At 47.6% G+C, this 22,887-nt stretch overlaps 1 protein-coding gene across 1 annotated transcript in view; it reads right to left on the bottom strand.

The window, feature by feature from the left end:
• Positions 1–22,887, bottom strand: part of ITGA9 (integrin subunit alpha 9) — a 356,752-nt gene that overhangs the window by 306,838 nt on the left and 27,027 nt on the right. The window contains exons 4-6 of the mRNA XM_059077262.2: positions 20,850–20,973; positions 7,717–7,784; positions 1,662–1,791 (exon numbers count right to left, since the gene is read on the bottom strand). Of these exons, the coding sequence (XP_058933245.1) occupies positions 1,662–1,791; positions 7,717–7,784; positions 20,850–20,973 (322 nt within the window). The remainder of the gene's footprint in view (positions 1–1,661; positions 1,792–7,716; positions 7,785–20,849; positions 20,974–22,887) is intronic.

The raw sequence follows: 22,887 nt of genomic DNA on the forward strand, positions 1-22,887 counted from the left end.
AAGAATCCGTGGATGCAAAAAGAATCTAGAAACAAAGGTAAAAGTTGTCTGAGCTTAGTCTAAATGTCTCCTGCTTTCTGACAGCCCTGCCGGCAGTAAAAACCCTGTACAGGCTGCTGTATATTCTACAAACCTTTTCCTCATCCTCAAACCCTAATGTTATGACCATAAGCTGCTTGCATTTTGTAATGGTGTCATATTATGATCAACTCTTATTCACCAGGTGGATGATTTCTCTCAGACTGGAGGCTCACGTTCCCTAAGACAATTATGAGTGACATCAAAGCTTCAAGTGAGCCTTGCAATCCTGCAGCATGAAGGCCTCTACTTGGCACACAGGAAGGAGCCACGGGCCCTGAGGCTCAGAGGGCCTATCCACCCTAAAGCCACATCCAAACTGGGCTCTTTGCTGCCTTCTCTTCATTCTCTGACCTAATAAACATGTGTTGAGTCCCTCCTCTGCACCAGGCACTATACGAAGTCCTGGAAATGTCAGACAAACTCCCCTCCTCCAAGGTGCTCCCAGCCCAGCGAGAGGTCCACACCAGCAGGCGGGGCTGTCTGCAGAGCATACACAGGTGGGTAGCTCAGCACCTAGACTCTGGGCTCAGAAACCACAGGTTTAAACCCCCACTTTGCTACTGATGAACCATGGGACCTCAGCAAGTTAAATGACTTCTTTGTACCTCAGTTTCTTTCATATGCAGAGCCTGGCATGGAGTAAGTCCCCAATAAATGACAGCATTTAAGGACCTGGGCGCACAGAGCAGCAAACACCCCAAAGACTCCGAGTAAAGGTATCACAGTCGGTGCTACTGGGCAAAAGACTTAGAGGGGAAAAGACAAGGCAGCCAGTCCCTCCTGCCAACTCACAAGCGAATCTCCATACAAAAAGCAGGTCAGGGACTCCCCTAGATTTAAGTTAAGTGTAATGAGTGTGAAAGAACATTGTTTTCTCATCATTAGGCCTTGCTAAATTTAGTTTCATTTTCAGCCCAGAATTACAGAATTTAGGGCCTGAATTAAAGAAAAGAGCCATGTTAAATTGCCTTTTACACAAGTAAAGACAGCCTCTCTCTGTTCACCAATAAGCATGGTCTTGTCCAGAGTCATTCTGGCCTGGTGGCTGCTAACTTAAGTTGTGCCTACCTTCTTTCTAGAGGATTAAAATGGTTAAGAAAATAAAAATTTTTCTAAGCCTTTAATTAAACCTCAGGATTAGGTTGCCATCCAACATGCTAATTTCTGGTTCTTATTATTTCTACCTGCAACCAGTTTTGTGACCAGAAAGCAGAGACCCCATCCAAAGGAAAGTCATGGAAAAACAGGATTCTCTCATACTCATTTTGTATCTAATCATCTGAACCCGAGTAACTGCTAAAATAGGAAAAGAAAATGTTTGCTTCCTTGGAGGTTCAACTGTCAGCTTTTTAATTAAATCACACAGCTTTAATTCAGTCCCATCCTTTGTTCTCCTCTCTCTACCTGCTATGTGTGCAGCTCAGTGTTGTGGTGCCCTTGGCTAAAAATGCAACTAAGTAGAACAGCAGATGTAAAAGCCAAGGAACTCTTCTTTCCACCAATAAAGCAATCACTGGCAAGCTTGGTGGTAATCACTCCCACTTCCCCTTTCTTACCTGTCACCTCCTTGAGCTACTCACCCAGGTAGGTGTACCTCCTGTTCATGATCACTTCATCATTTAGTTTGAAATAGGTGTTATCTGTGAGGTTCAGCACTTTGACCGTCCCAGCCCAATAAAATGACCCTGGGGCACCCATCACCACCAGCTCCTATGGAAGAGAAACCCAAAGGTAAACAGGGAAGGAAACTGAAGAGGGGAGAAGGTGGTATGGTGAGACCCACAATCACAACAAAGAACTCTTAATTAAAGCAAAGATGCCACACCAAAAAATTTCTTCACCTGAGCAATAAAAAAAAATTTCATATTCATAATGATTTACAATTGCCAAGATATGGAAGCAACCTATGCGTTCATCAACAGATGAATGGATAAAGAAGATGTACTGACACTCCAGAGAAATCCCCTCCAGTCCTCATTCTCAGGAATGGTTCTGAAGCTGGGTTTTCTGGCCACTAAAGGCTCATTATAAAGTCAAAACAATGAAAACAAGAGAGCAGAGAGGCGCACTACAGGAAAGATGTGGACTGGGGAAAGAAGAGACCACAGACAGCAAGACACAGCACTACTATTAAAACAGGCCCAGGAAGCACCCCAATGTTCACAGCAGCACTATTTATAATAGCCAATATACAGAAGCAATCTAAGTGTCCATCCACAGATGAACAGGTAGAGAAGATGTGGTACATACAGACAACAGAATATGACTCAGCCATAAAAAAGAATGAAATTTTGCCATTTGCAGCAACATGGATGAACTTTGAGGGCATTATGCTCAGTGAAGTAAGTCCAACAGAGAAAGACATCATCAAGGCTTTCCTTCCCCAACCTTCCCCAACAGGAAATCCCTTCTCTTTGATTATCTATATTTTCTGAAGTATCTACACTGCAGTAAGAAATAATAAAAATTATTTTTCTAACAAATTCATTAACTTTTCACTCCACAATATTTATTAAGCATCTCCTACTTATACCAGATCCACAGATCAATCAAATCCCTTTGTAAAGGGGCTTCCCTGGTGGCGCAGTGGTTGAGAATCTGCCTGCCGATGCAGGGGACAAAGGGTCGTGCCCCGGTCCGGGAAGATCCCACATGCCGCAGAGCGGCTGGGCCCGTGAGCCATGGCCGCTGAGCCTGCGCGTCCAGAGCCTGTGCTCTGCAATGGGAGAGGCCACAACAGTGAGAGGCCCGAGTACCCACCCCCCCCCCACACACACACACAAAATCCCTCTGTAAAACATTCCCAGGGTAAGGCAACAAGGAAATGTACAGAATGTTTAGAAAAAATTCTACCCAAAAGGGTTAAAATAAAGGCAGTTTTAGAGGAAACTCCTCAGCTGTACAAAAACGCCAAAGATACAGGGCTTCTGGGCTCATGGAGATGCTGGACACTGTACAAGTCATGCTCTTGTTACTGACAAACACACACACCACCCTTGGCCTCTAAGGTCCCCGCACTGTTACACTTCAGAAACATCCTTCCAGGCTGGCCCCTCTCTACAGAGCTGGCTTCACTGCTGTCAGAAGCTGCTGGTTTCCAACAAGTCCCTGGAGGCTAGATCCCGCCCTAAGAATTCTGAGTTTCTGTTGACATTTCATAAAGTGACACTGAATTCCCTGGGAGCAAATGTCTGAAAAAGCCAGAGCCATCTTAATAGACCAGCAGAGAGAGGAGGACAGAGCACACAGAAAGGAGAGCACGTGTGTGGCAGCAGCAGCATCAGGACAATACTTTGAACAGCACATGTTCTATGGTCAATTCGGGTAAGAACCTTACCAAAGAACAGGGTGTGAGCATGGCTGGAAGGAAAGCCACCAGACTCCTGCCTAAATGGTTTGCTATTGGTTTGTTGTTGATAATTCACGAAGGTGTGGACCAAGAATGACCATTGAGAAGCACTTCACTTTAAGGTTCTGAGATCCAATCCATCTCCAAGGATGCTATGAGGATGAGAAACTGAATACCCTCAGGGGTATCTCACTGCTTTATAAAAATATATCACTTTCTGCACTTAGGACACATCCCTGGGAAAACATGGGCAGCATTCATTCCCCTTATAGTCATCTGTTCCGTGTAAGGGACTGTGCTGGTTCTAGAAGGGGCATGAGAAAGACAAATGATCATCAGAGAAGGGAGACTTTCTCCTTGGTCTTAAGCTCAGAAAGGAATCTGTAATCAGTGCCCGAACACAAAGGGCACAGAAAGACAAAATGAGCAGTATCCCCAGTGCCAGCCATATACACAGTGGAGAGCTTTCTCCACCAGCAGCTCTTCACGAGCCAAAGCTTTGAGCACCACCACAGGCCTGTAAGGCTCTTGGGGACACCAGGCAGTGGACACGTTGTTTTCTGATGGTTCAGATTAATCCAGGATAAAAGTTGAGAAATGTATGTCTAACGTATCACTGCATCCCCTCTCTCAAACATTACAAAGAGAATAAAACAAAGCCATCCCTCTTCTCAAAAACCTTTAAAACCAACAGCTTTGGGCTTTTTTCCCTCTCCTCATACTGTTTATGCCCCCTTCTGCCTGCAGTTCAAACTAGGTAAACTGAGGCCCAGCCTGAGACCCTTGTGGCTGGGGGCAGGGAAACCGCATCTCCCTGGAACTCCCTCCTATATGGCTTTTTCCCTCCGCTGTGGGTGTAGCCTAGGCCCTTTTGACACTGTCCACAAGTGTCAGGAAAATGTGATCAATGCTTGGCTCCTCACCACCCAGGAACAGACAACACAAATGTAACACACAGAAGTGCAAGCTTCTCCAAAAGCCCAAGGCCACCATTGCCTAAATCATGTGTGCGAAACTCCATCAATCAACAGCATGGGCCTTTCTGCAAGGCACAGAACCTCCTGAGGCACACGGGTACCTGGAGTTGCCTGAGAGGACCCATGGGCTTTTCTCTGTGCCCTTTAGGTTGGCATAAGCAGGGGGAAGAAGAGTCCTCGGGATCTGTGACAGAAGTCTGTGCTGGATGGATTTCCACCCAGATGTGCCCCGACACCAGCAGGGTTGGGCCAAGTCTTCTCTTGCTGCTTAGAAGTATCTACCTCTGTTATCCTAGGCTACAAAAATAAATATGTTCCCGGGAAGTTCTCCCTTGTCCTCAACGCTGGGCTAAAATTCATGCAGTGTCCATAACTCAAACAGCTTTGATAATCCCAGGGTCACTGACATTCAGGTCAAGCAGTTGCCTTAGGCCAGAGTAGTTTGGGGCAATATGGCCATGACCGGAAGGCCGCAGAACCACGTCCAGCTTGGGAGGCAGCTGCCCGCCCTGTGCAGGGACAGCCCAGCTCCCAGCAAAGGCAAACACAAGTGACAAGGTCAGCAGGAGGGCAGGAGACGGGTGCAGTGCTGCCTGACCCCTTCAACCACATTTCCTGCTCAGCCTCCAACAGCTGAAGTTCCAGAAACAAGGGAGGATGGGAGTTCAAAGACCTCCTGTTTAGGGAGGCCAAAAGCCTGGGAACTGAAGCAGAGGCCAAGGCCCCGAGTGGCCGGTTCAGGACTGAGCCCTCCTGCTCACTGCCACCCGGCTCCCTGCAGTGCTCCACGCACCAGCCCCACTGCTGCCCGCACCCTGCTACCCTCAGGCTCTGGAGTCCCAGCAGGTCCTCTGGTAATCCGGAGCTGGCACGGCCCACCGGGTTCCCCTCCACACCCTTGTCCTTCCTCATCCTCCTCCTCCCCCCTAGCCCCAGTGCCCTCGCCTTCCCTGACTCTCCGGCTGGAGACATCCCTTCCCAGGGACTCTTCTTCTCCCCTAGCTCCCCACCAACATCTCCAGTGAGTTCTCATTTCTGCAATGACTTGACTTTCTCCTCCCACTGTATACAGGAGACATTCTGCTCAGAGCGCCCCAACCCCGGCCCTATGCTAAGCATACCCAGTCCCCCTCAGAAACATACTAGCATTGGCCAAATCAAGGCTGGATTCTAAAAACATCTATGTGAGTGTCCCATCCCATCACCTCACATGGCATGTGTATAGAGCAGACCCATCAGTTTACCTCTCCCAGTGGATTCTTCCTTGGGCAGCCCCCTTTCCACCGGTACCACTGTTCCCCAGAAACCTGGCATAAAACCTCCTTCCTCTCCAGCACAGTCCTCTGGTCACCCAGTCCGCTGATACTGCCTTCATATTTTCTGACTCCCCTCATCTTTATTTTTTCTTTTTTTTTTTTTTTTTTTTGCGGTACGCGGGCCTCTCACTGTTGTGGCCTCTCCCGTTGCGGAGCACAGGCTCCAGACGCGCAGGCTCAGCGGCCATGGCTCACGGGCCCAGCCGCTCTGCGGCATGTGGGATCTTCCCGGACTGGGGCATGAACCCATGTCCCCTGCATCGGCAGGTGGACTCTCAACCACTGCGCCACCAGGGAAGCCCTCCTCATCATTTTTATTCCTAAAACATCCCATAGGCTGTCCTGTCCCTTTGTGGCTGGACCACACCACAGCCTCCAACCTGGCCTCCTCCAGGCTCTCCCACTTCCAGACACCTGGGCACAAGACCAGCCCAAATAGACTTTCTTATGGCACTGCCATCACTGTGTCTGTAAACTTATAGCAGTTCCCTGCTGCTTCCTGCATTGAGTCATACTTGCTACATCTCAGTGGAGGAACAACAGCCATAGAAATTATACCCTCTATATGCTTATTGAGATGGAAGATGGGTAACCTTGGCATATGGCAGGACGGTATCTCAAATCAACGGGGATAAAGAAAATATTTAACAAACCAGCATCAGAACAACCAACCAGGGCTTTCCTGGTGGTGCAGTGGTTAAGAATCCGCCTGCCAGTGCAGGGGACACGGGTTCGAGCCCTGGTTACAGAAGATCCCACATGCCGCGGGGCAACTAAGCTTGTGCGCCACAACTACTGACCCTGTGCTCTAGAGCCCGCAAGCCACAACTACTGAAGCCCGCGTGCCTAGAGCCCATGCTCCTCAACAAGAGAAGCCACCGCAATGAGAAGCCCATGCACCATAACAAAGAGTAGCCCTGGCTCGCCGCCACTAGAGAAAGCCCGCGCCCATTAACGAAGACCCAATACAGTCAAAAAATAAAATAAAATTTTATAAGTTATTTTAAAAAAACAACAACAACCAACCACACATTTAGGAAAACAATGAAGTTCATTTCTCCCGTATAATGTCTGCACGCATAAATCTAAGATGGATTAAAGATTTAAATATTTTTTAACCTATAAAAGTGGCAGAATAAAATACACATGAATATTTCATAGTCTTAGGATGGGCATGACCTTCCTAACAGAGAGGTCTAGAATCCAGAAAGAAAAAGACTGACAGATTTGACCAAATATGAATGTTCAATGTGCATATAGTAAAGACACCATTAAGCAAACTTAAAAATCAGGTAAAAGACTGGTGAAAAATATTGTAACACATACAAGAGATATGAGATTACTATTGAAAACACAAGATCCTAAAACCCAGTAAAACAACAGTTAAAAAATAACATAATAATGGGCAAAGAACATAAACAGGCAATTTCCAGAAAAAAATAAACACAAATGGCCAATATTTGAAAAGGATACTCAACTGCACTAATAATTAGGTAAAGGGCCATTAAAACACAATGTCATTTTTTTTAATGACAAAAATTTTAAGTGTTGGTTAGAGGATGTAGGGACAATGACACACAACTGGGGGGAATGTCAACTGGTAAATGTTTCTGGAGTGCAATTTGCCAGCATGTGTCAAAATGCACATTTTGAAGAGCTTCTGACACAGCAGTTCCTCTACCGTGCAGCTCACCTACAGAAACATGCACTTGTGCACAAAACACCACGTGTTGGGGACCTCTGTAATAATGATGCTAGTAAGCATCTGGCATGGTCCAACAGCAGCTGAAACCAGTGGGTGTCATAGGCCTTTTCTCCCCCTCACTGTCCCATCCCCTCCCGCAGCTCTGGGTTGTCCTCTGATGAGTGAAGGAGAAAGTCAGGCCCATGGGCCAAGACATAGAGTTTGGACTTTAATCTACCATATGATGGGAAGCCATGCAGGAAATGAACACCCATGAGAGAAGAGAAAGGTCCGAAGAGTGATACCCACCTCAGTGAAGAAGCCCGCTATCCCAGCCTGGCAGGAGCCGTGTTCCTCTCCATACTTCTTCTTATACTCTAGAGGGGGAGGAGAGGGAAAAGAAGCAAACCACAGCCTCATCAATGTGTGCCAGTCGTGTGCGGAGCGCCTGAGCATGCTGGGTGTGTATTTGAGTGCGGCCGCAGGCCCAGCCCAGGGACACCGTCCAGACTGGGGGGCAGAGAAAAGTCTCAGGAATCCACCAGACCTCAAAAATCCAGGCTCTGGTGCCATCAGGTAGTGAGGCTGCCAAGTGCCCTGATGGGCTTCCTCTGTGCATGTGGGAAAGGGGAAGCAGCAGCCATGGTAATTAAGTGGGAGGCTGGTGACAATTATCTCATTCACTTCATAAAGGACGGGAGCCCCAGGAGGAAGAATGAACTGAAAACACGACACAGAGATGGAATTATGTGGCCATCCCAGTGTGGAGTGCCCTGGGAGATGACCAAGCCTCCCAAAAAGACCCTCCATCCAGCTAGAGGCAATATGCTTTCCACCGTGCGACCAGAAACCAGCCCTCAGAGCCCAGGGGCTGCGGGAAGAGGGGAGTCCGCCGGACTGGCCCCAGAGCACGGTGACACCATCACTGACACCTCTTGTCTTCCTTGTGTGGAAGGAAAAGGGGAGATCTCTTTTTCCCTCCACAAATGGATCCGAAAGAAAACAAATGGCTAAGTTCTCTTCCCCCACCTGTCCCTCAGCTCCTAATACTCCAACCCAACAAACGGGAATTCTGTTGCTACTGTTTCATTTTTTCAGTTGGCATTTTAAGTTTAGCATGTTCTGGGCACTGTGTCAGCTGTGCCCACTCACCATTTCATCAATCCCTCATCCCTGGGAGTCCGCATCACCATTTGTTAACAGGTAAAACCCCTGAGGCTCAGAGAGTTCAAGTGATTTGTCCAAGGTCACAAAGCCAGAATTCTATCCAAGTTCGGCAGACTCGGAAATTCACATTCTTTCACCTCTGTGGCTGATCAAAGGTTTTGCAGTGAGTGATTACACAAAACCCAGAAGGTGACAAGCCATGTGAAATAATGACATGGGTAAAGGCATGGAGATGGAGTGATGTTCAGCTTAAATGACTAATTACATGTGAAACTGACATTGCTGGACAGAGGCTCACAGCTGCCCCTGGGCACCTTCAGGTCCAAGAGACCCAGTAAAGTGACCCAGTGAGCCCCATGTCACCCCCTGGGCTCCTGACAAGTCTCTGGTTCCATTAAAAGCAATATACTTAATTCTGAAACACAAAATAAATAATACAAAGGAACAGTGAAGCTGTGATTGCAACACAGTGCCACTTCCTGTGGTTCCAGAGTTATGTCCTGGAGGAAAAGCAGAAGGGCCCTGGGGAAATACACAGAGGATTCATTTTCTAACAACACTCACTGCAGAGCCTGGTAACATTCTCCAGTAAGTGGCCATTAACCAAATGCTAAATTACAACAGAATGTCAATGGAGTTACTCCTCTTCCAGGCGAGGGCTAAATCAGTTCCTCCTACCTTGTCCTGTTATTACAAAGAGAACTCACAGCCCTGCCAGAAAGCAACCCAGCGACAGTAGAACACACTTATCCGCAAAATCTTGCACCAGGGCCGGGAGCGGGACTTATGCAAAGTCATAAAGAGATCCTGCATCAAACTGTACGATGGCAAGAAACCATAAAAACTAATAAATCCTATATCAAATAGCTCAACGGCAAAAAGGGTCAAAATGTCCCAACCAGAACAAACAGTCATATTAAATGTGGAAGGTCCGGCAAAAAGCATATCCACCCACTGACCCTATTGTAAGTCTCAGACAAATGAAACACAGGAAATTCAGCCCCCACGAGCTGAAGGAAACTACAGTGCAGAACACACGAGTTCAGCCTCATAAATTTAGGACATGAATAGGAATTATGTGGGAATCTTTCATGTTTTAAAGAAAACAGTCTCAAGGTCTCTTTTGTGACAGGGACTCCAAAACTAGACAGGAAAAATTGTCTTTCTCTACCCCATCCCCACACTCTGCTGGCGAGCGCTGAGCCAGGAGCAAGCCCCAGGTTCCTGAGGTGACAACAGCCATTCTGGGAGCTGGGAGGGTCCCAACCCCACCCCAGGCCAAAGGGCCGCAGGGGAAGCCCTTTAACCAGTATCCCTGCCTCAGCCGGCATCGTGGCACCGTTCAGAGGTCAGCCCGGCTCCCCAAGCTGGGATGGCCTCTTCCGAGGTCTGTGGGCCTCACACACAGGAAGCAGTCACCATCTCACTGGCTCTGACATTCCTGAAACCCCAGGGTCTATACCTGCCTTCTCAGCTTGCTCTAGAGCAAGGAATCAAACCACGTGGGGCTCCTGAGAGGACAGGCCATGTTCTGACTGCCCAGAAATGCCTGTACTCCGATTAACCCCTTCAACCTGGAACAGGATCCAGTCCTATGCCTCCTCGCACCCCACAGCACCACACACTTTGGGGGGCAGCTGTGGCAACTCCAGTGTAGGAAGGCTCCACTGGTATGTGTATCTGACATTTCACATTCCACAGCCTTCCAGAACCCCTCCTCAGCTTCTGTGCCCAGGTGATCTCGTAGGTAAAGGTAAGTGATACCCTCTCCCCATCTCAAAATGTGTTTGTTCATCACATAGTTTATTCAACACCGAGATGAGTTCACCCATCTCAGTGCCCCCAACACCAGCCGGGTGTAAGGTACAGTGTGTGCAGGTGAGGCTTTGCTGCAGAAAGGTGTGGGTGCTGCCATCCATGCCCAGACCCAAGGCCCCAGGCGGAGATGCAAGAGGATCTGGAAAATTCTTTTAGCCATTGAGCACCTGGACTCTCCAACTTGCTCACCTTGGACCTCTGGCCCCCTGACCTCCCAGCCCTACTCTCTGTCCTCCAGTCCATCAGGCTCTGTGACCTCCACCCCAGCCTTGCTTGAAGAGGAGTTATGTCCTGGGTACCAGGAATCCTGCTTCTCCAATCGGTGGCATCACTGACCCCAGAGGCCTAAGGGTGGAAGTAGGTGTGACTAGAGCAGGACAAGGACACACAGGATGGATTTTTCTGGGCTTTCCAAACCTAGGTTGACTGATTCTGCCTTGGGCAATTCCATCTCCCTCTTGGGCCTCAAGAGAAACTGCATAGACTATTCAGAACCGGTTCTTCAATCCCTGCCCACCCCCTGGCATGACCCTTCACAGACTGTCCTCAAAGATCTGAGGACACAGATGGTATGGCCCACACTGGGAGACACTGAGCCTGTGTCCAAGCCTGGCCCTCCTGGTACAAAGTGCTCTTCTTCTAAAAGCCAAACTCCTGTGAAGAAGTGACATGAGCAGGCTTCACAGAACACTTCAAAGCTATTCCTGATCAACCACATCTTAAGACTCAGCACCATTGTGCAAGCACAGCCACCCAAACCCCAAGTCAAGTTCTGTGCCTGGCCTGCTCCTTTCCAGTAAAAATCAAACACCCACATTGTGCTGTCCTACCAGATACTCAAAAATCCTGATTAAGTGAGAAGTGATCTAAAATAGACTTTGTAAAGTGAACAAGGCCACACAACAGGTAAACTGGCACCTCAGGGTGCAGTGGTGGTGGCCCTTAGGGCCCAGGCCTGGGCTGTGGGGGGCTTCCCAAGAGATGCTGGCCAGATACACTGGATCCTGGACCACAGCATGCTTCAGCTGTTTTCACTCTGTTGAGTGCTATTTCCATGAGTTAAGGACACCACTGTTATTTTAACCTGATACCTTCTGCAAAAAAAAAAATACATATATATATATATATAATATATACAAATATATAAAATACATATATATTTTAAAATATTTTATATGTAAGTATGTATATATATGTGTGTGTGTGTGTGTGTGTGTATATATATATATATAAAGGGCGGGTTGTAGTTTCTCTCTAATCCAGTTCTAAAGTACAGGCCTTTCTTCTTCAAAAAATATATACATAGGGCAATCTATCATTCCCGTTTGCTAGAAAGCTCGATTTTGCTTGCCTATAATGGAGAAGGCAGGAGAGCCTCTACCACAGAGCTATGAGAAGGGGGGTGAGTGTGGAGACAAGGCTGTTTCATCACAGCATCCCCAGGTCACACACCCTCCCTCTTCAGAGAGGTCCAGGAAGTAGAGGGCGGAGGGCTGGGGCAGGACCTCCAGCCTCCTGTGTTCTCAAGAACTGCTCTGGCACACACAGAGGCACCGGGCCACTCCTGGGCACTTCCATTCCGTCACCAAAGGCCCCGAGGACGTGGCCGGGGAGAGAGGACCACAACACGCCAGTTTCCTACCTCTCCGCTGTGGAACAAAACGTTTATCCACCTCGAAGGAGCAAGGGAGAACCGGGCTTGGCACGACAGCAGTTCATGGATGCTATAACAAACCTGACTCTGTTAAATGTGGGGCAACTGAATCAGGGAAGCAAGACGTGGTGGAACGAGGGGGCCCAGACATACCTTGGAGGAGCTGGGAATGGGTTAGAAAGTTGTGTCTTTCTGCCGTGGGTGGGTCTGAATTATGTGGCCTGCGTCACACACTTTGATTCATTAAGTTGCATGGCTCCTCCAGTCTAAAAATGGTAGTATTTTCCTTGGTTGAGCTGCTGGTTTTACTAAACCCTGTCTAAACAGCAGGCAGTTGAGAGAGGAAAAGATACTGGTTTCCAAATGTTCATAACCCACAACTCAATGCATGGAACGTACACTAATGAATTTAATTCATTCAAGAATTAGGCTGGGTGGAGTCGTTTCCTGCACTCTTCCCAAAACACTGGCGGGATAAAACCAACCCATGGAAAGATCAAGATTTACATACAGTGTAACATATATTCTTCCTACTGAGCTCTCTTCCTTTTAACCATTTGAGAAAGTTTCATCTTTCAAAGCTAGTCTTTCTAACACATCAATTTTAAAATTATCTTTCCATAGTTCCTTAGCTTAGCCATGAAATATCAAAGGAAAAAAATAGCTTTCCAGTCTTAATGTCTGAATTTTTGCTCAATTTCTGAGTGAATACTAACCAACTGATAATTAAACAATTTGATTATACTTTAGAACTTATATACAAAACAGAAACAGACCCAGAGACATAGAAACAAATTTACCAAAGGGGAAGAGGTGGGGAGGGATAAATTAGGAGTTTGGGATTAACATACACACACTACTATATATAAAAGAGATAACCAACAAGGACCTACTGTATAGCACAGGAAACTATACTGAATATTTTGTAATAACCTTTAAGGGAAAAGAATATATATATTATATATATTTTTATATAATATATATATCTTATATATCATATATATAATATATATATCTTATATATCATATATATTATATATGTAACATATATCATATATAATATATATTTTATATATTTTTATATATATCACTTATATATATATATATATCACTTTGCTGTAACCTGAAACTAACACAACATTGTAAATCAACTATACTTCAGTTAAAAAACAACAACAATTCAGAGGACAATGAAATAAGGCAGACAGATATCTAGTGATAAAAAGAGCATTTAAATATATAAAACGACCCTCAGTTACAAGGACCACAGCCTAAATGGAAAAAAAAAAAAAGAAAAGTGTTCTAAACTTAAAAGCCACCACCCTCCTTCATCAACCTCCCTAAGCTTCAGTTTTCTCATCTGTACAATGGGGATAAGAATACTTAAACCCCCTCCCCATGATGTGATTACTCAGTAAGATCATGTTAAGTACCTAGCACAACACCTGGAACCCAGTAGGTGCTTGATAAATATTTGGTGACTCTGAATCTCTTAGTGTCTCTAAAAGGAACGAAACCTAAGACATCCATCACACAGATATGTAATTTTAGAAGAGGAGATTCATAACATTTGAATATCCATAAGAAAACTATTAGATGACATAGTTTAAGTAGTCAATAACTCCACACAATGTATGAAAACATGTTTGAAGTGTAGAATATATTTATGCCCAAGATAAGAATTCTTAGCACCAAAGGGAAAGCTTGATGGGTCTCTCTGAGCTCCAAAAACCACTGCCAGAGGCTTGGACCTGGCTGTCCCCTCCAGCCACCCTCCCTCTCAGGGTCCCCCTCCACATTAATTGGGCATACTACAGAACTGCATCTGCTTTTTAAAATTTGCTGTATTTACTTAAATGAGATAATGTTTATGAAAGCTCTTTGGAAACCATAAAATCCTATGTAAATGTAGAGCTCTTTATTTAATAAAAATTTATGGGGCTTGTTCTTGAATTTTTAAATGGATTAACTTAGCCTTTTATGGTTCTCTCCAAAACAAAAACACAACAAAACAAAACCTCAACTGCTTTTCATTTGTAAATGGATCTTGATTGATTTGTATCCCCTGTGGAGCCACAGCCTTCAACATTAGAAGGGGGAAGAGGAATCTTCTCATCTAAATAGGGGAATGTATTTCCTTCTCTAGAAATGATCTCTGTCTCGAGAGATGCAAAAGCAATTAGGAATTAAAGGCCTGCCCCCCCCATAACAAATAAAATGGTACAGAAATCTTTGGAATCAATGGGACAATTTTAAAGCACAGTAAAATTTGATAAATTAAGACCCCAGCAATTCCAAACTTGAGAATATTTAAACATGGCATGAATTAAACTTCAGATCATCTACATAAAGAGAGCTTACTAAGAAAATAAATTGTGCAAATATGATCTTCAAAGGAATTTTTTTAATTATAATCTTTTCAAGGAGTCTTAAAATCAGGTTAGCAATACCCAGCTTTCCACCCTCCATTATTCATTAAAGCAGGACCGCTGGACGCCTCCTTCGGAGAAGGTTTAAGGACACTATGATACTATTTTAAAAGTTAATTAGAAAATTCCCTTTTATTGAGTACTCACCCTGAGCTAGGAGCTGTGTTAGGCACATTATATACTTCAAATACCTCTCTCTCTCTCTCTCTCTCTTTTTTTTTTTTGGCCATGCTGCATGTCTTGTGGGATCTTAGTTCCCCATCAGGGATTGAACCCAGGCCACCGTGGTAAAAGTACCAATTCCTAACCACTGGACCACCAGGGAAGTCCCAAATACCTCTTAAGTAGGGAATAATCCCTCCATTTTACAGAGGAGGGCACCGAGGTTCAAGGCGGGTGGTGGGGGGTGGGGGGCGGTGTCTACCCAAAGTCACCCAATCAGGAAGCAGGAGCTATGGGTTCAATCATAGATATGAGTGAGTGGTAAAGCCAGATTCTGAAATTAGATCTAATATACAGTGGTACCCAATTGCATTTATCAGTGTTTTATTTGTGATACTTTTTGTTAATTTAGCTGAGCTGCTCCCAGATTATTCCATATTAGTGAGAATAAAAAGATGACCTGTTTATAACCCCCCTCCTGTCAAGCTCTGGCTTCTTGCCTCAGTGGACTCGAGGGCAAAGGATGAAAGAAATCTCAGCGCTTGATTTTATCAACGCACTGACTTCACTTCGGGGAGTCCTAAAATCCCATTGTAACAGGAAAGAGCTAAATAGGATTCTAAGTTCGATCTGTTTCTTTGCCTTTAACCTTTGCTTTTCGTTGCTTTTGTTATTATAATCATACAGAAAGGCCTGCCTCAGGGAACACTGCCCCTCTGCCTGAATGTTAAAGTGCTCCTGTTCAGCTCACAGGGAGACCATCTGACCCCTCCCCCCTGTGGATGGCTGCAAGAAAGAAGAAATTAACACATCCCTTCACTGAGGTTGGCCATTCCAGGAGATGTTTGCAAAACTTATGGCATTTTTACTTTACTTCCTCATCTCCTCCCCCTCTCTGTGCTATAAAAGAAACTGGCATCCAAACCCCAATAAGATGATTTATCGGAGACACTAGTCTGCCGGCTTTCCGAATAAAGTCGTATTTCTTGCCTCAACACCTCATCTCCAATTCATTGGCCTGTCGTGCGGCGAGCAGAGCAAGCTTGGACTCGGTAACACCATAACTTGGTTAATAGCAACTAATGTTTTACAGTGCATGCTCTTTAATTTATGAAGAGTTTGGCCCATCTGTCACCCCACTAAACTTCTCATTTTCTCACACATTCTGATATAAACCAAACCCCATATGGTAGTGATGATGATATTCTCCTATCAAACGGTTTGACTTAGGGGTACGCGCCACCCGTTTATTTTACTTTGTGTCCTAAATTCATTTTTGTTTCCCATTCCCTCTACATTTCCTGGTTCCAAACAGGATATTCTGATAGCATTTCCCACCAAACAGAAACAGGAAGCACCCGAAAAGCCAGGAGAAAACTGTCCTTGCGCCAAACCAAAGACAGACTTTTTAAGAAGTGAAAAGTTTGAGACATGTGGACAGGTGCCCACACACTTAGAGGCTCTCCTCAATTAAACCAACCTCCCAACATTCTGGAGAGAGCACGGCTGACCCTCACCGAGACCTACAATCAGACCACAATTAGAGAACAGTGTGTGGTCTTTCTGAACAATTTCACCTGCGTTTTCTCATGAGCTTCTCACAATAACCCTCAGAGGTAAATGTAATGGAGGCATCATGGTGTCCATTCCCACCGAGGGTCCAGCCACAGGGTTGAGGCCATGGAGGCAGAAGCCTGGACGATCGGGCCACACGCAGCCCCACCCTGGGGTCTTTCCACTCTTGCAGAGGAAGTGTCCATCCTCCCCTGCCCAGCACCCACCGTTTGTCTTTTCCATGGGCCCCAACAGGCTGCAGACTCTAGGCAGGTCTCTGTTTTTCCAGTTGTAAAATGAAATAATCCTGCCTTAATGCCACCTTGAACGTGGATGCAGCCTGGGCCCTTGCAGAGGTTCCAGGCCACACACACAGGCATGGAATTCTCTCCCCACTCATCTCTACCACTTTGGAAGCATCATGTTCCTGCTCTGTTTTCCGCTGTACATGGGGAATTTCTTGGGCTTTATCCATCAGGCACTTAGCACAGGGTCTAACAGGTACTTAATAAAACTGAGTGGACTCTATCCCTGGTAGACAAATTAGTTGCCCTATAGTAATTAACAAACACTTGCTTGGCAGACAGTACATTAGCACATAATATGGTATATTAACATATATGTGCTTATTAGCATATACAATCTTCCCTCAGTATCCATGAGGGCTTGGTTCCAGGATGCCTGCAGATACCAAAATTTGCAGGTGCTCAAGTGCCTTATATAAAATGGCAGAGTACAGTTGACCCTCCACATCCTTGGATGAAGAGGGTCAACTGTAGTATTTTATATATATGCATATGCTAGCCATTGCTCTAAGAACTTACAAGCTTTAACTTAATCCTCTCCACAGTCCCTTGAGGTAGGTTAGGCACAAGAGGTTAAGTCACTCATCTGAAGTCACAGCATTAACAAGTGGCAGAGCCAGGACTGGGACTCTGACGGTCTAGGCCCAGAGTCTGTGCTCTTAGCCACCACTCTACTTGGCCTCTTGATTGTGCAGCATGTGAATAACAGAACGGAAGTTAAAACTCAGCCTGAGCAAGCCACCTCACATCTCTGGATGTCAGGGAAGACAAAGAGGCCAGGCTGGGTGATATCTGAAAGGTCTGGTCAAACTCCAAAATACTTCTGTTGTATTTCACTACCACATGATCCCCCAACTGGAACAGACAGCCAGCGTTACTGAGTTTTTCCACATTAAGAGAAAATAATGGTTGCCTTAAGAGCTTAAGTAGGTTTAGTTTAGACCACCAAACAGGGAGATGGAGATCCCAAAGCAAGAGCACAGGCAAGGGCCCTGTGGCCTGCATCCCCCACCTGCCAGTCTCTCTTCTAGAGAAATCTGAGCATCTGCCACACCTCACCTCTTACAGGACTAAGAACTACAGAGGCGTTCCGTTCAGTCCCCCATTGTTCTAAGGGGCTGCTTATACCCCAATGCTCCCCATCCCGGCCCCACCCCGTACTCTTCCCTGGGCACTGAATGAGTTAGAATACAGAAGTGTGGGTGCCCGTGGGGAAGAAGGACTGGGCAGGGCACGACCACTTTGCTACTTTCCTTGCTGGCTCCAGCTGACCATCATTAAGTCAAGGAACAACCATAGAAAAGAGTGATTCTAGAGGCTGAAGCCCATCCCACAGCCACTGCTGCACGAGGAATGTGGGTTCCTGTGATGAGCCTGTGTCAGTCAACTGTTACTGCGTAACAACCAGGAAATCTCCTTGCAAACAATGACAAGCACTTATTTCTCCCATGCGCATCTACAGGTCACCTAGGGTTTGGATGACCTAGCTGGGCTCTGGCTGCAGGTTTAGGGTTTGGGTTTGTTCCACACGTCTCTCTCCTGGGATCAGTGAGCTACGGGGAACACGTTCAGGCAATAGTCCAAAGCACCCAGAGGGGCAGGCTCGGAGCTCACACTCTACTGTGAGTGACAGACATGTGGAGCAGACATGACTCAACCTGCTACCTGGCCCTGTGGCGCCCTCCTTGGCTCACGGAGGCTTGCACATTCCCGCCAAGGTCAGGCCAGAGCCGCCAGCAAAGAAGACAGGCAGGTGCTCTTGAGAACACCAACACCCAAAATGTTCATGTTTCCCTCCCTCATGATTGGACCTTTGGGACAGTTCAGTCACCCTTTCTTATTTTGAGAGGGTGAACAACTGGCTCCTATTTAAATCTCATTTAAACCAGAAACACCAAAACACAAAACAAATCCCCACTAACCACTAGGGGACAAAATGATTTGCTGAGGTCAGACAAATGAAAATTCAAAACCCAGCTCTATCCACCATGTGATTTTGAGTGACCTTTGACAATTTACTTAAACGCCAAGTCTTAGCATCCTCATCTGTAACAGGAGAAAGGCAATACAGAACCCCCGCCGCCAAGGGGGCCCCCCAGGTCCCCTTGGCCCTTACCATTTCTGTGACATGGCCTGACTGCCACCTGCCAGCACCTGAATCTCTCTGCCTGGGGGCTTTCCCCACACACACACGTGGCAGGACAGGATGCCCAGTGGATACAGACCCATCCCCTCATCCCTCAGGCAAGATAATTCTGAGGTGTGTGTCCTACCGCTGGCCCAGAGATTGTATCCCAGTGGCCGAGGCTGGTAACTCGTGGGGACCACACCCCTCATGGGCCGCCTTCCGCTCCTTTTCCTGCTCCCCACTGGTGTCTTCTGGAATAACTTCCAAAACAAATTACTTCCAGTGATGAAGACTTCGTGCTTTCACTGCTGGGGGCAAGGGTTTGACCCCTGGTTGGAGAACTAAGATCCCCACATGCCGCGTGGCATGGCCAAACAAAAAAAGAGAGAGAGAGAGAATATATAAAGTCCCCAGACCAACCCCATTCTACTGCTGATCCCACCCCCCGCAGCTGCCTGATAACAGATCCTTTAAAAGTGTAAGCCACAGTGGCTACAGGAACACATGGACATGTGACCCCAGCTCCCTCTCCAAAGGGCTGTCTTTTGCTTTCTGACACTTACGGTGGTGTACAGGGGAGTCACTAGGGATGGCAACGTGGCCCTATTTCACAAGATAACTTCTGAGAAAACCAGAGTGCTGCTGGTCCTATTGCATAATTAGTTGGGTTCTATCCCCACAGCCTACATCATCCCTACTGATTCCCTCACTCCTCCCAGCCTCACAAGCTACCCAACGAGTTCTTCCAGGGCCTTTTCACTTTTCCTCCTGGAAGAAAAGGAAGCAACCAGCTGGGTCAGCCAGCACAGTCCTGGCCCCTCATCTGTGTCTTTACACGACCTATCCCTCCTCCTCTTGACTGATCACATCATCATCTATTTTTCAGATGAGGTTTTTCTTCTGATGGGGGCAGTACAGAGATAAACAGGGCCAGCGTTCAGTTGCCTAGCATGGTTCTGTCAGAGCTGATCAGATGCTGACATGGGATCAAAGAGAGGGTCCCCCTCACAGAGGAGAGGGTCCGTGCCTCCTGCAGGGACCCGGCCTTTCCCAGAGCCCCTTTTCAATGGCCAAAATTTGAAACATGGGAAAACCCAGGGAGGCCCAAGGGAAAGGTGGCCACCGGCTAGTGGAGACTTCTGTCGAAACAAATAAATTAGGGGGAGAATTAAAACATAAACAGCCAAGGGCTTCCCTGGTGGCACAGTGGTTGAGAATCCGCCTGCCAATGCAGGGGACACGGGTTCGTGCTCCGGTCCGGGAAGATTCCACATGCTGCGGAGCGACTGGGCCCGTGAGCCATGGACGCTGAGCCTGCACGTCCGGAGCCTGTGCTCCGCAACGGGAGAGGCCACAACAGTGAGAGGCCCACATACCGAAAAACAAACAAACAAACAAACATAAACAGCCAAGCACTTAGCTCACTTGGAATTAGGCTAAGCAAACCCTGAGAGCACAAGCTGTAAAACTGCAGTAAACGACACTGAATGCTTAAAGCTCAAATTCAACTGACCTAAGTCATGATAGGCTCAGTGGTCCCCAGCCCAGGCATTGGAACTGTCTAAGTAGGGAGCCTGAGAAAACATTTTCCTTCCCAAACCCCAAGTGCCCCTTGGTAAGGAGCTCTTAAAACTACGCTGAGGGTGCACCCAACTCTCCAGCATCTGCCAGAGTGTGCAGACCAGATGAGAAGGAAAGCCAGACTTGGGATGTCATGAAGTGACTGAACCCTGAGGCTTCTCTTCCCCCTGCCTCAGGACATCTGTCCACGGGTATGGCCAGTAGTTGTCTCGGGAGCGTTATGACCATCTGGGAGCTGCATGGGACTATGGAGACCATCTGAGCCAACCTCTGAATTTTCATGGGGAGGAAAGAGGCCCAGAGAGGGAAAGCAAGTTTCCCAAGGCTGTACAGCATGTGGCAGTGTCAGGAAACCAAGAGGCTGGTGAATTTCAGTCTGAGACTTCATAAAGCTTGGGAAGCAACATGGGCTCTGTGGCACAGATGGACAAGGCTGGGCAGGGCCTGGCAACGTTGCCCCTTCCCATCTTCCTCATTACCTGATCCTCGGACACCAAAGGGCCATCTGGGGACACGGTGCAGCCCTTCTGTTAGAGTGTGGAAAGCTGGGGGGAGTGTTCGGATGGTGGTGTGGAGATGGTTGGGGGTTGTCTGGGTCGTGACGTGAGGTCAGAAAGCGAGAGGGAGGATCAGTCAGAGCTCACCTTCATAGCAAGGGATCAGCGTCCTGCCTTGGGCCTGGAGGTTGGATGGGATGATGTAACAGAAGCCGTGGGGCAGGATGTGGTCTGTTTCGTAGTAGATGTTCTTCCAGCGGTGGGCACAGGCCTAGAGGACAGAGAGAGGTTCAGAGGAGAAGAGTTAGGCTCAGGAGGTCACAGAGCAGAGCCCGTCAGCGCCAGGTGGTTCTGTAGGAGGAGAGAGGTGCAGAGGGGCCAGGAAGCCACCTTCTCTCCCATCCAGCCCAGGTGCTGTGCTGGGTGGGCATCAGCAAACTGCAAGAGCCTGGGGAGTGGCCCTGGGACAGGCAGACAATCAACAAACATACAAACAAATGGGGATCCTAGCAAGTGCCGGAAAGGAAAGACACTGGGTTATGGACTGAGAATCTGGGAGTGCGGAGGACAGTTTTTACCTGGAGGCCAGGGGCAGCCAAAAGGATGAGAAAGAGCCAAACACACTGGGCACAGAGGGAAGTGCTCCAGGAGGGAATATGAGGGGCAACGGAGAAGGCAGCTTAGAGGGTCCAGAGAAAGAAAGGAGGCCCGTGGGGCTGCTCTGGAGGGAGCTGAGGTCAGAGAGGGGACAGGGGCCAGGCCCCGGGAGTCTTATAGACCTTGGGGATGACCGTGACTTTACTGGATGTGCTGACAGAGGGTCTTACACAGGCAAGTGGCATGGTCTGACTCACAGTTTGGAAAGATAACTGGGCTGCCGAGTGGAGACAGTAGATAGGCAAGGGTGGAAGTGAAAATCAGGTGAGGGATGCTGCTGCCTGCACCAGGACGGGGGCAGTGGAGATGGGAGAAGGGGGTGACCTCACGATGTAGAGGTGGAGCTGATGGGCCCAGGGACCCACCAGATGTGGGGAGAGCAGGAAAGGACAGAAAAGGAAACCAGGCAGAGGATAAGACAAGCACCCAATACCTGCTTCAGGACCCTCGGGCCAGGATGGATCCGCTGTGCGTGCCCCACACATGCACCTGTTCATTCATCCACCAAGTATTTACTGAGCACCTACTATGCACCAGGCTCTGGGCTGGGCACTGAGGATGCAGCAGTGAACAGTCACAGGTCCATCTGGTGCAGCAGACAGACTCGAGTCCTCAGCAAAGAACATACTGAGAAAAAGCCAGTGACGAGGAGTACTACTCCACCCAAAACAGACCCTAAGCTTCAAGGTGCTACCTGCTTGCCCACGGAGCAGCCATAGGCCTCCATCAAACGTGAGACCCTTCAGAATCACGTGGAAGCCTTACTAAATCACAGACCGCTGGGCCCCACCCAGAGAGCTGGCTCGGCCAGTCCTCAGGGCCCTGAGAATCTGCATTTCTAACAAGCCCCCAGGTGAGCCGAGGCCACTGGTCCATGGAGCACCTTCAGGAGCTCCTTTTCAGGTTCAGGGCAAAGCATTCGATTAAACCATATGAAGTTGCTGATATTTGACTGATTTATATCATTAAGTAAATGTTTGTTGACGGTCTTTTGAAGTAAATTTACATACAGAAAAATGCACAAATCTCAAGTGTACCATCTAATGAGCTTTGACAAATATACTCTCTTGTAACCAAACCCTTAGCAAGATATAGAACATTTCCATCTCACCAGGATGGTCCCACATGCCAGGAAGTGGCCTGGGCCTCTCCGAGGAGGTGACATCTGAGCAGAGACATGAAGAAAGTGAGGGAGCAACTGGGAGGGGCCCTGATGTGGGCGAGAGCTTGGCACATGCGAGGAGGTAAGACCAACCCTCTGGTCAGCTCTGGAGGGGAGCCTCTGGGGAGCACTGGGGTCGAACGTGCCAGGAGACACCTGGAGGGAGGGCAGTTCTGGGAGCCAGAAGCAGGAACACAGACTCGCATCATTCCCCACCAGCACTGGACACACCCAGCCTCACACTCGAATGAACCCGCATAGCTGGTGAGAAGCCCAGGTGCTTCCTGCAAAGGTGTGTGCTCTGCCAAGCCCTGCCTGCTTCTCGTGGACATTCACACTCACTTCTGTTATCAGGTCACTTCACTC

This window comes from Kogia breviceps, chromosome 10, assembly GCF_026419965.1.
Source record: "Kogia breviceps isolate mKogBre1 chromosome 10, mKogBre1 haplotype 1, whole genome shotgun sequence".
NCBI lineage: Eukaryota > Metazoa > Chordata > Mammalia > Artiodactyla > Physeteridae > Kogia > Kogia breviceps.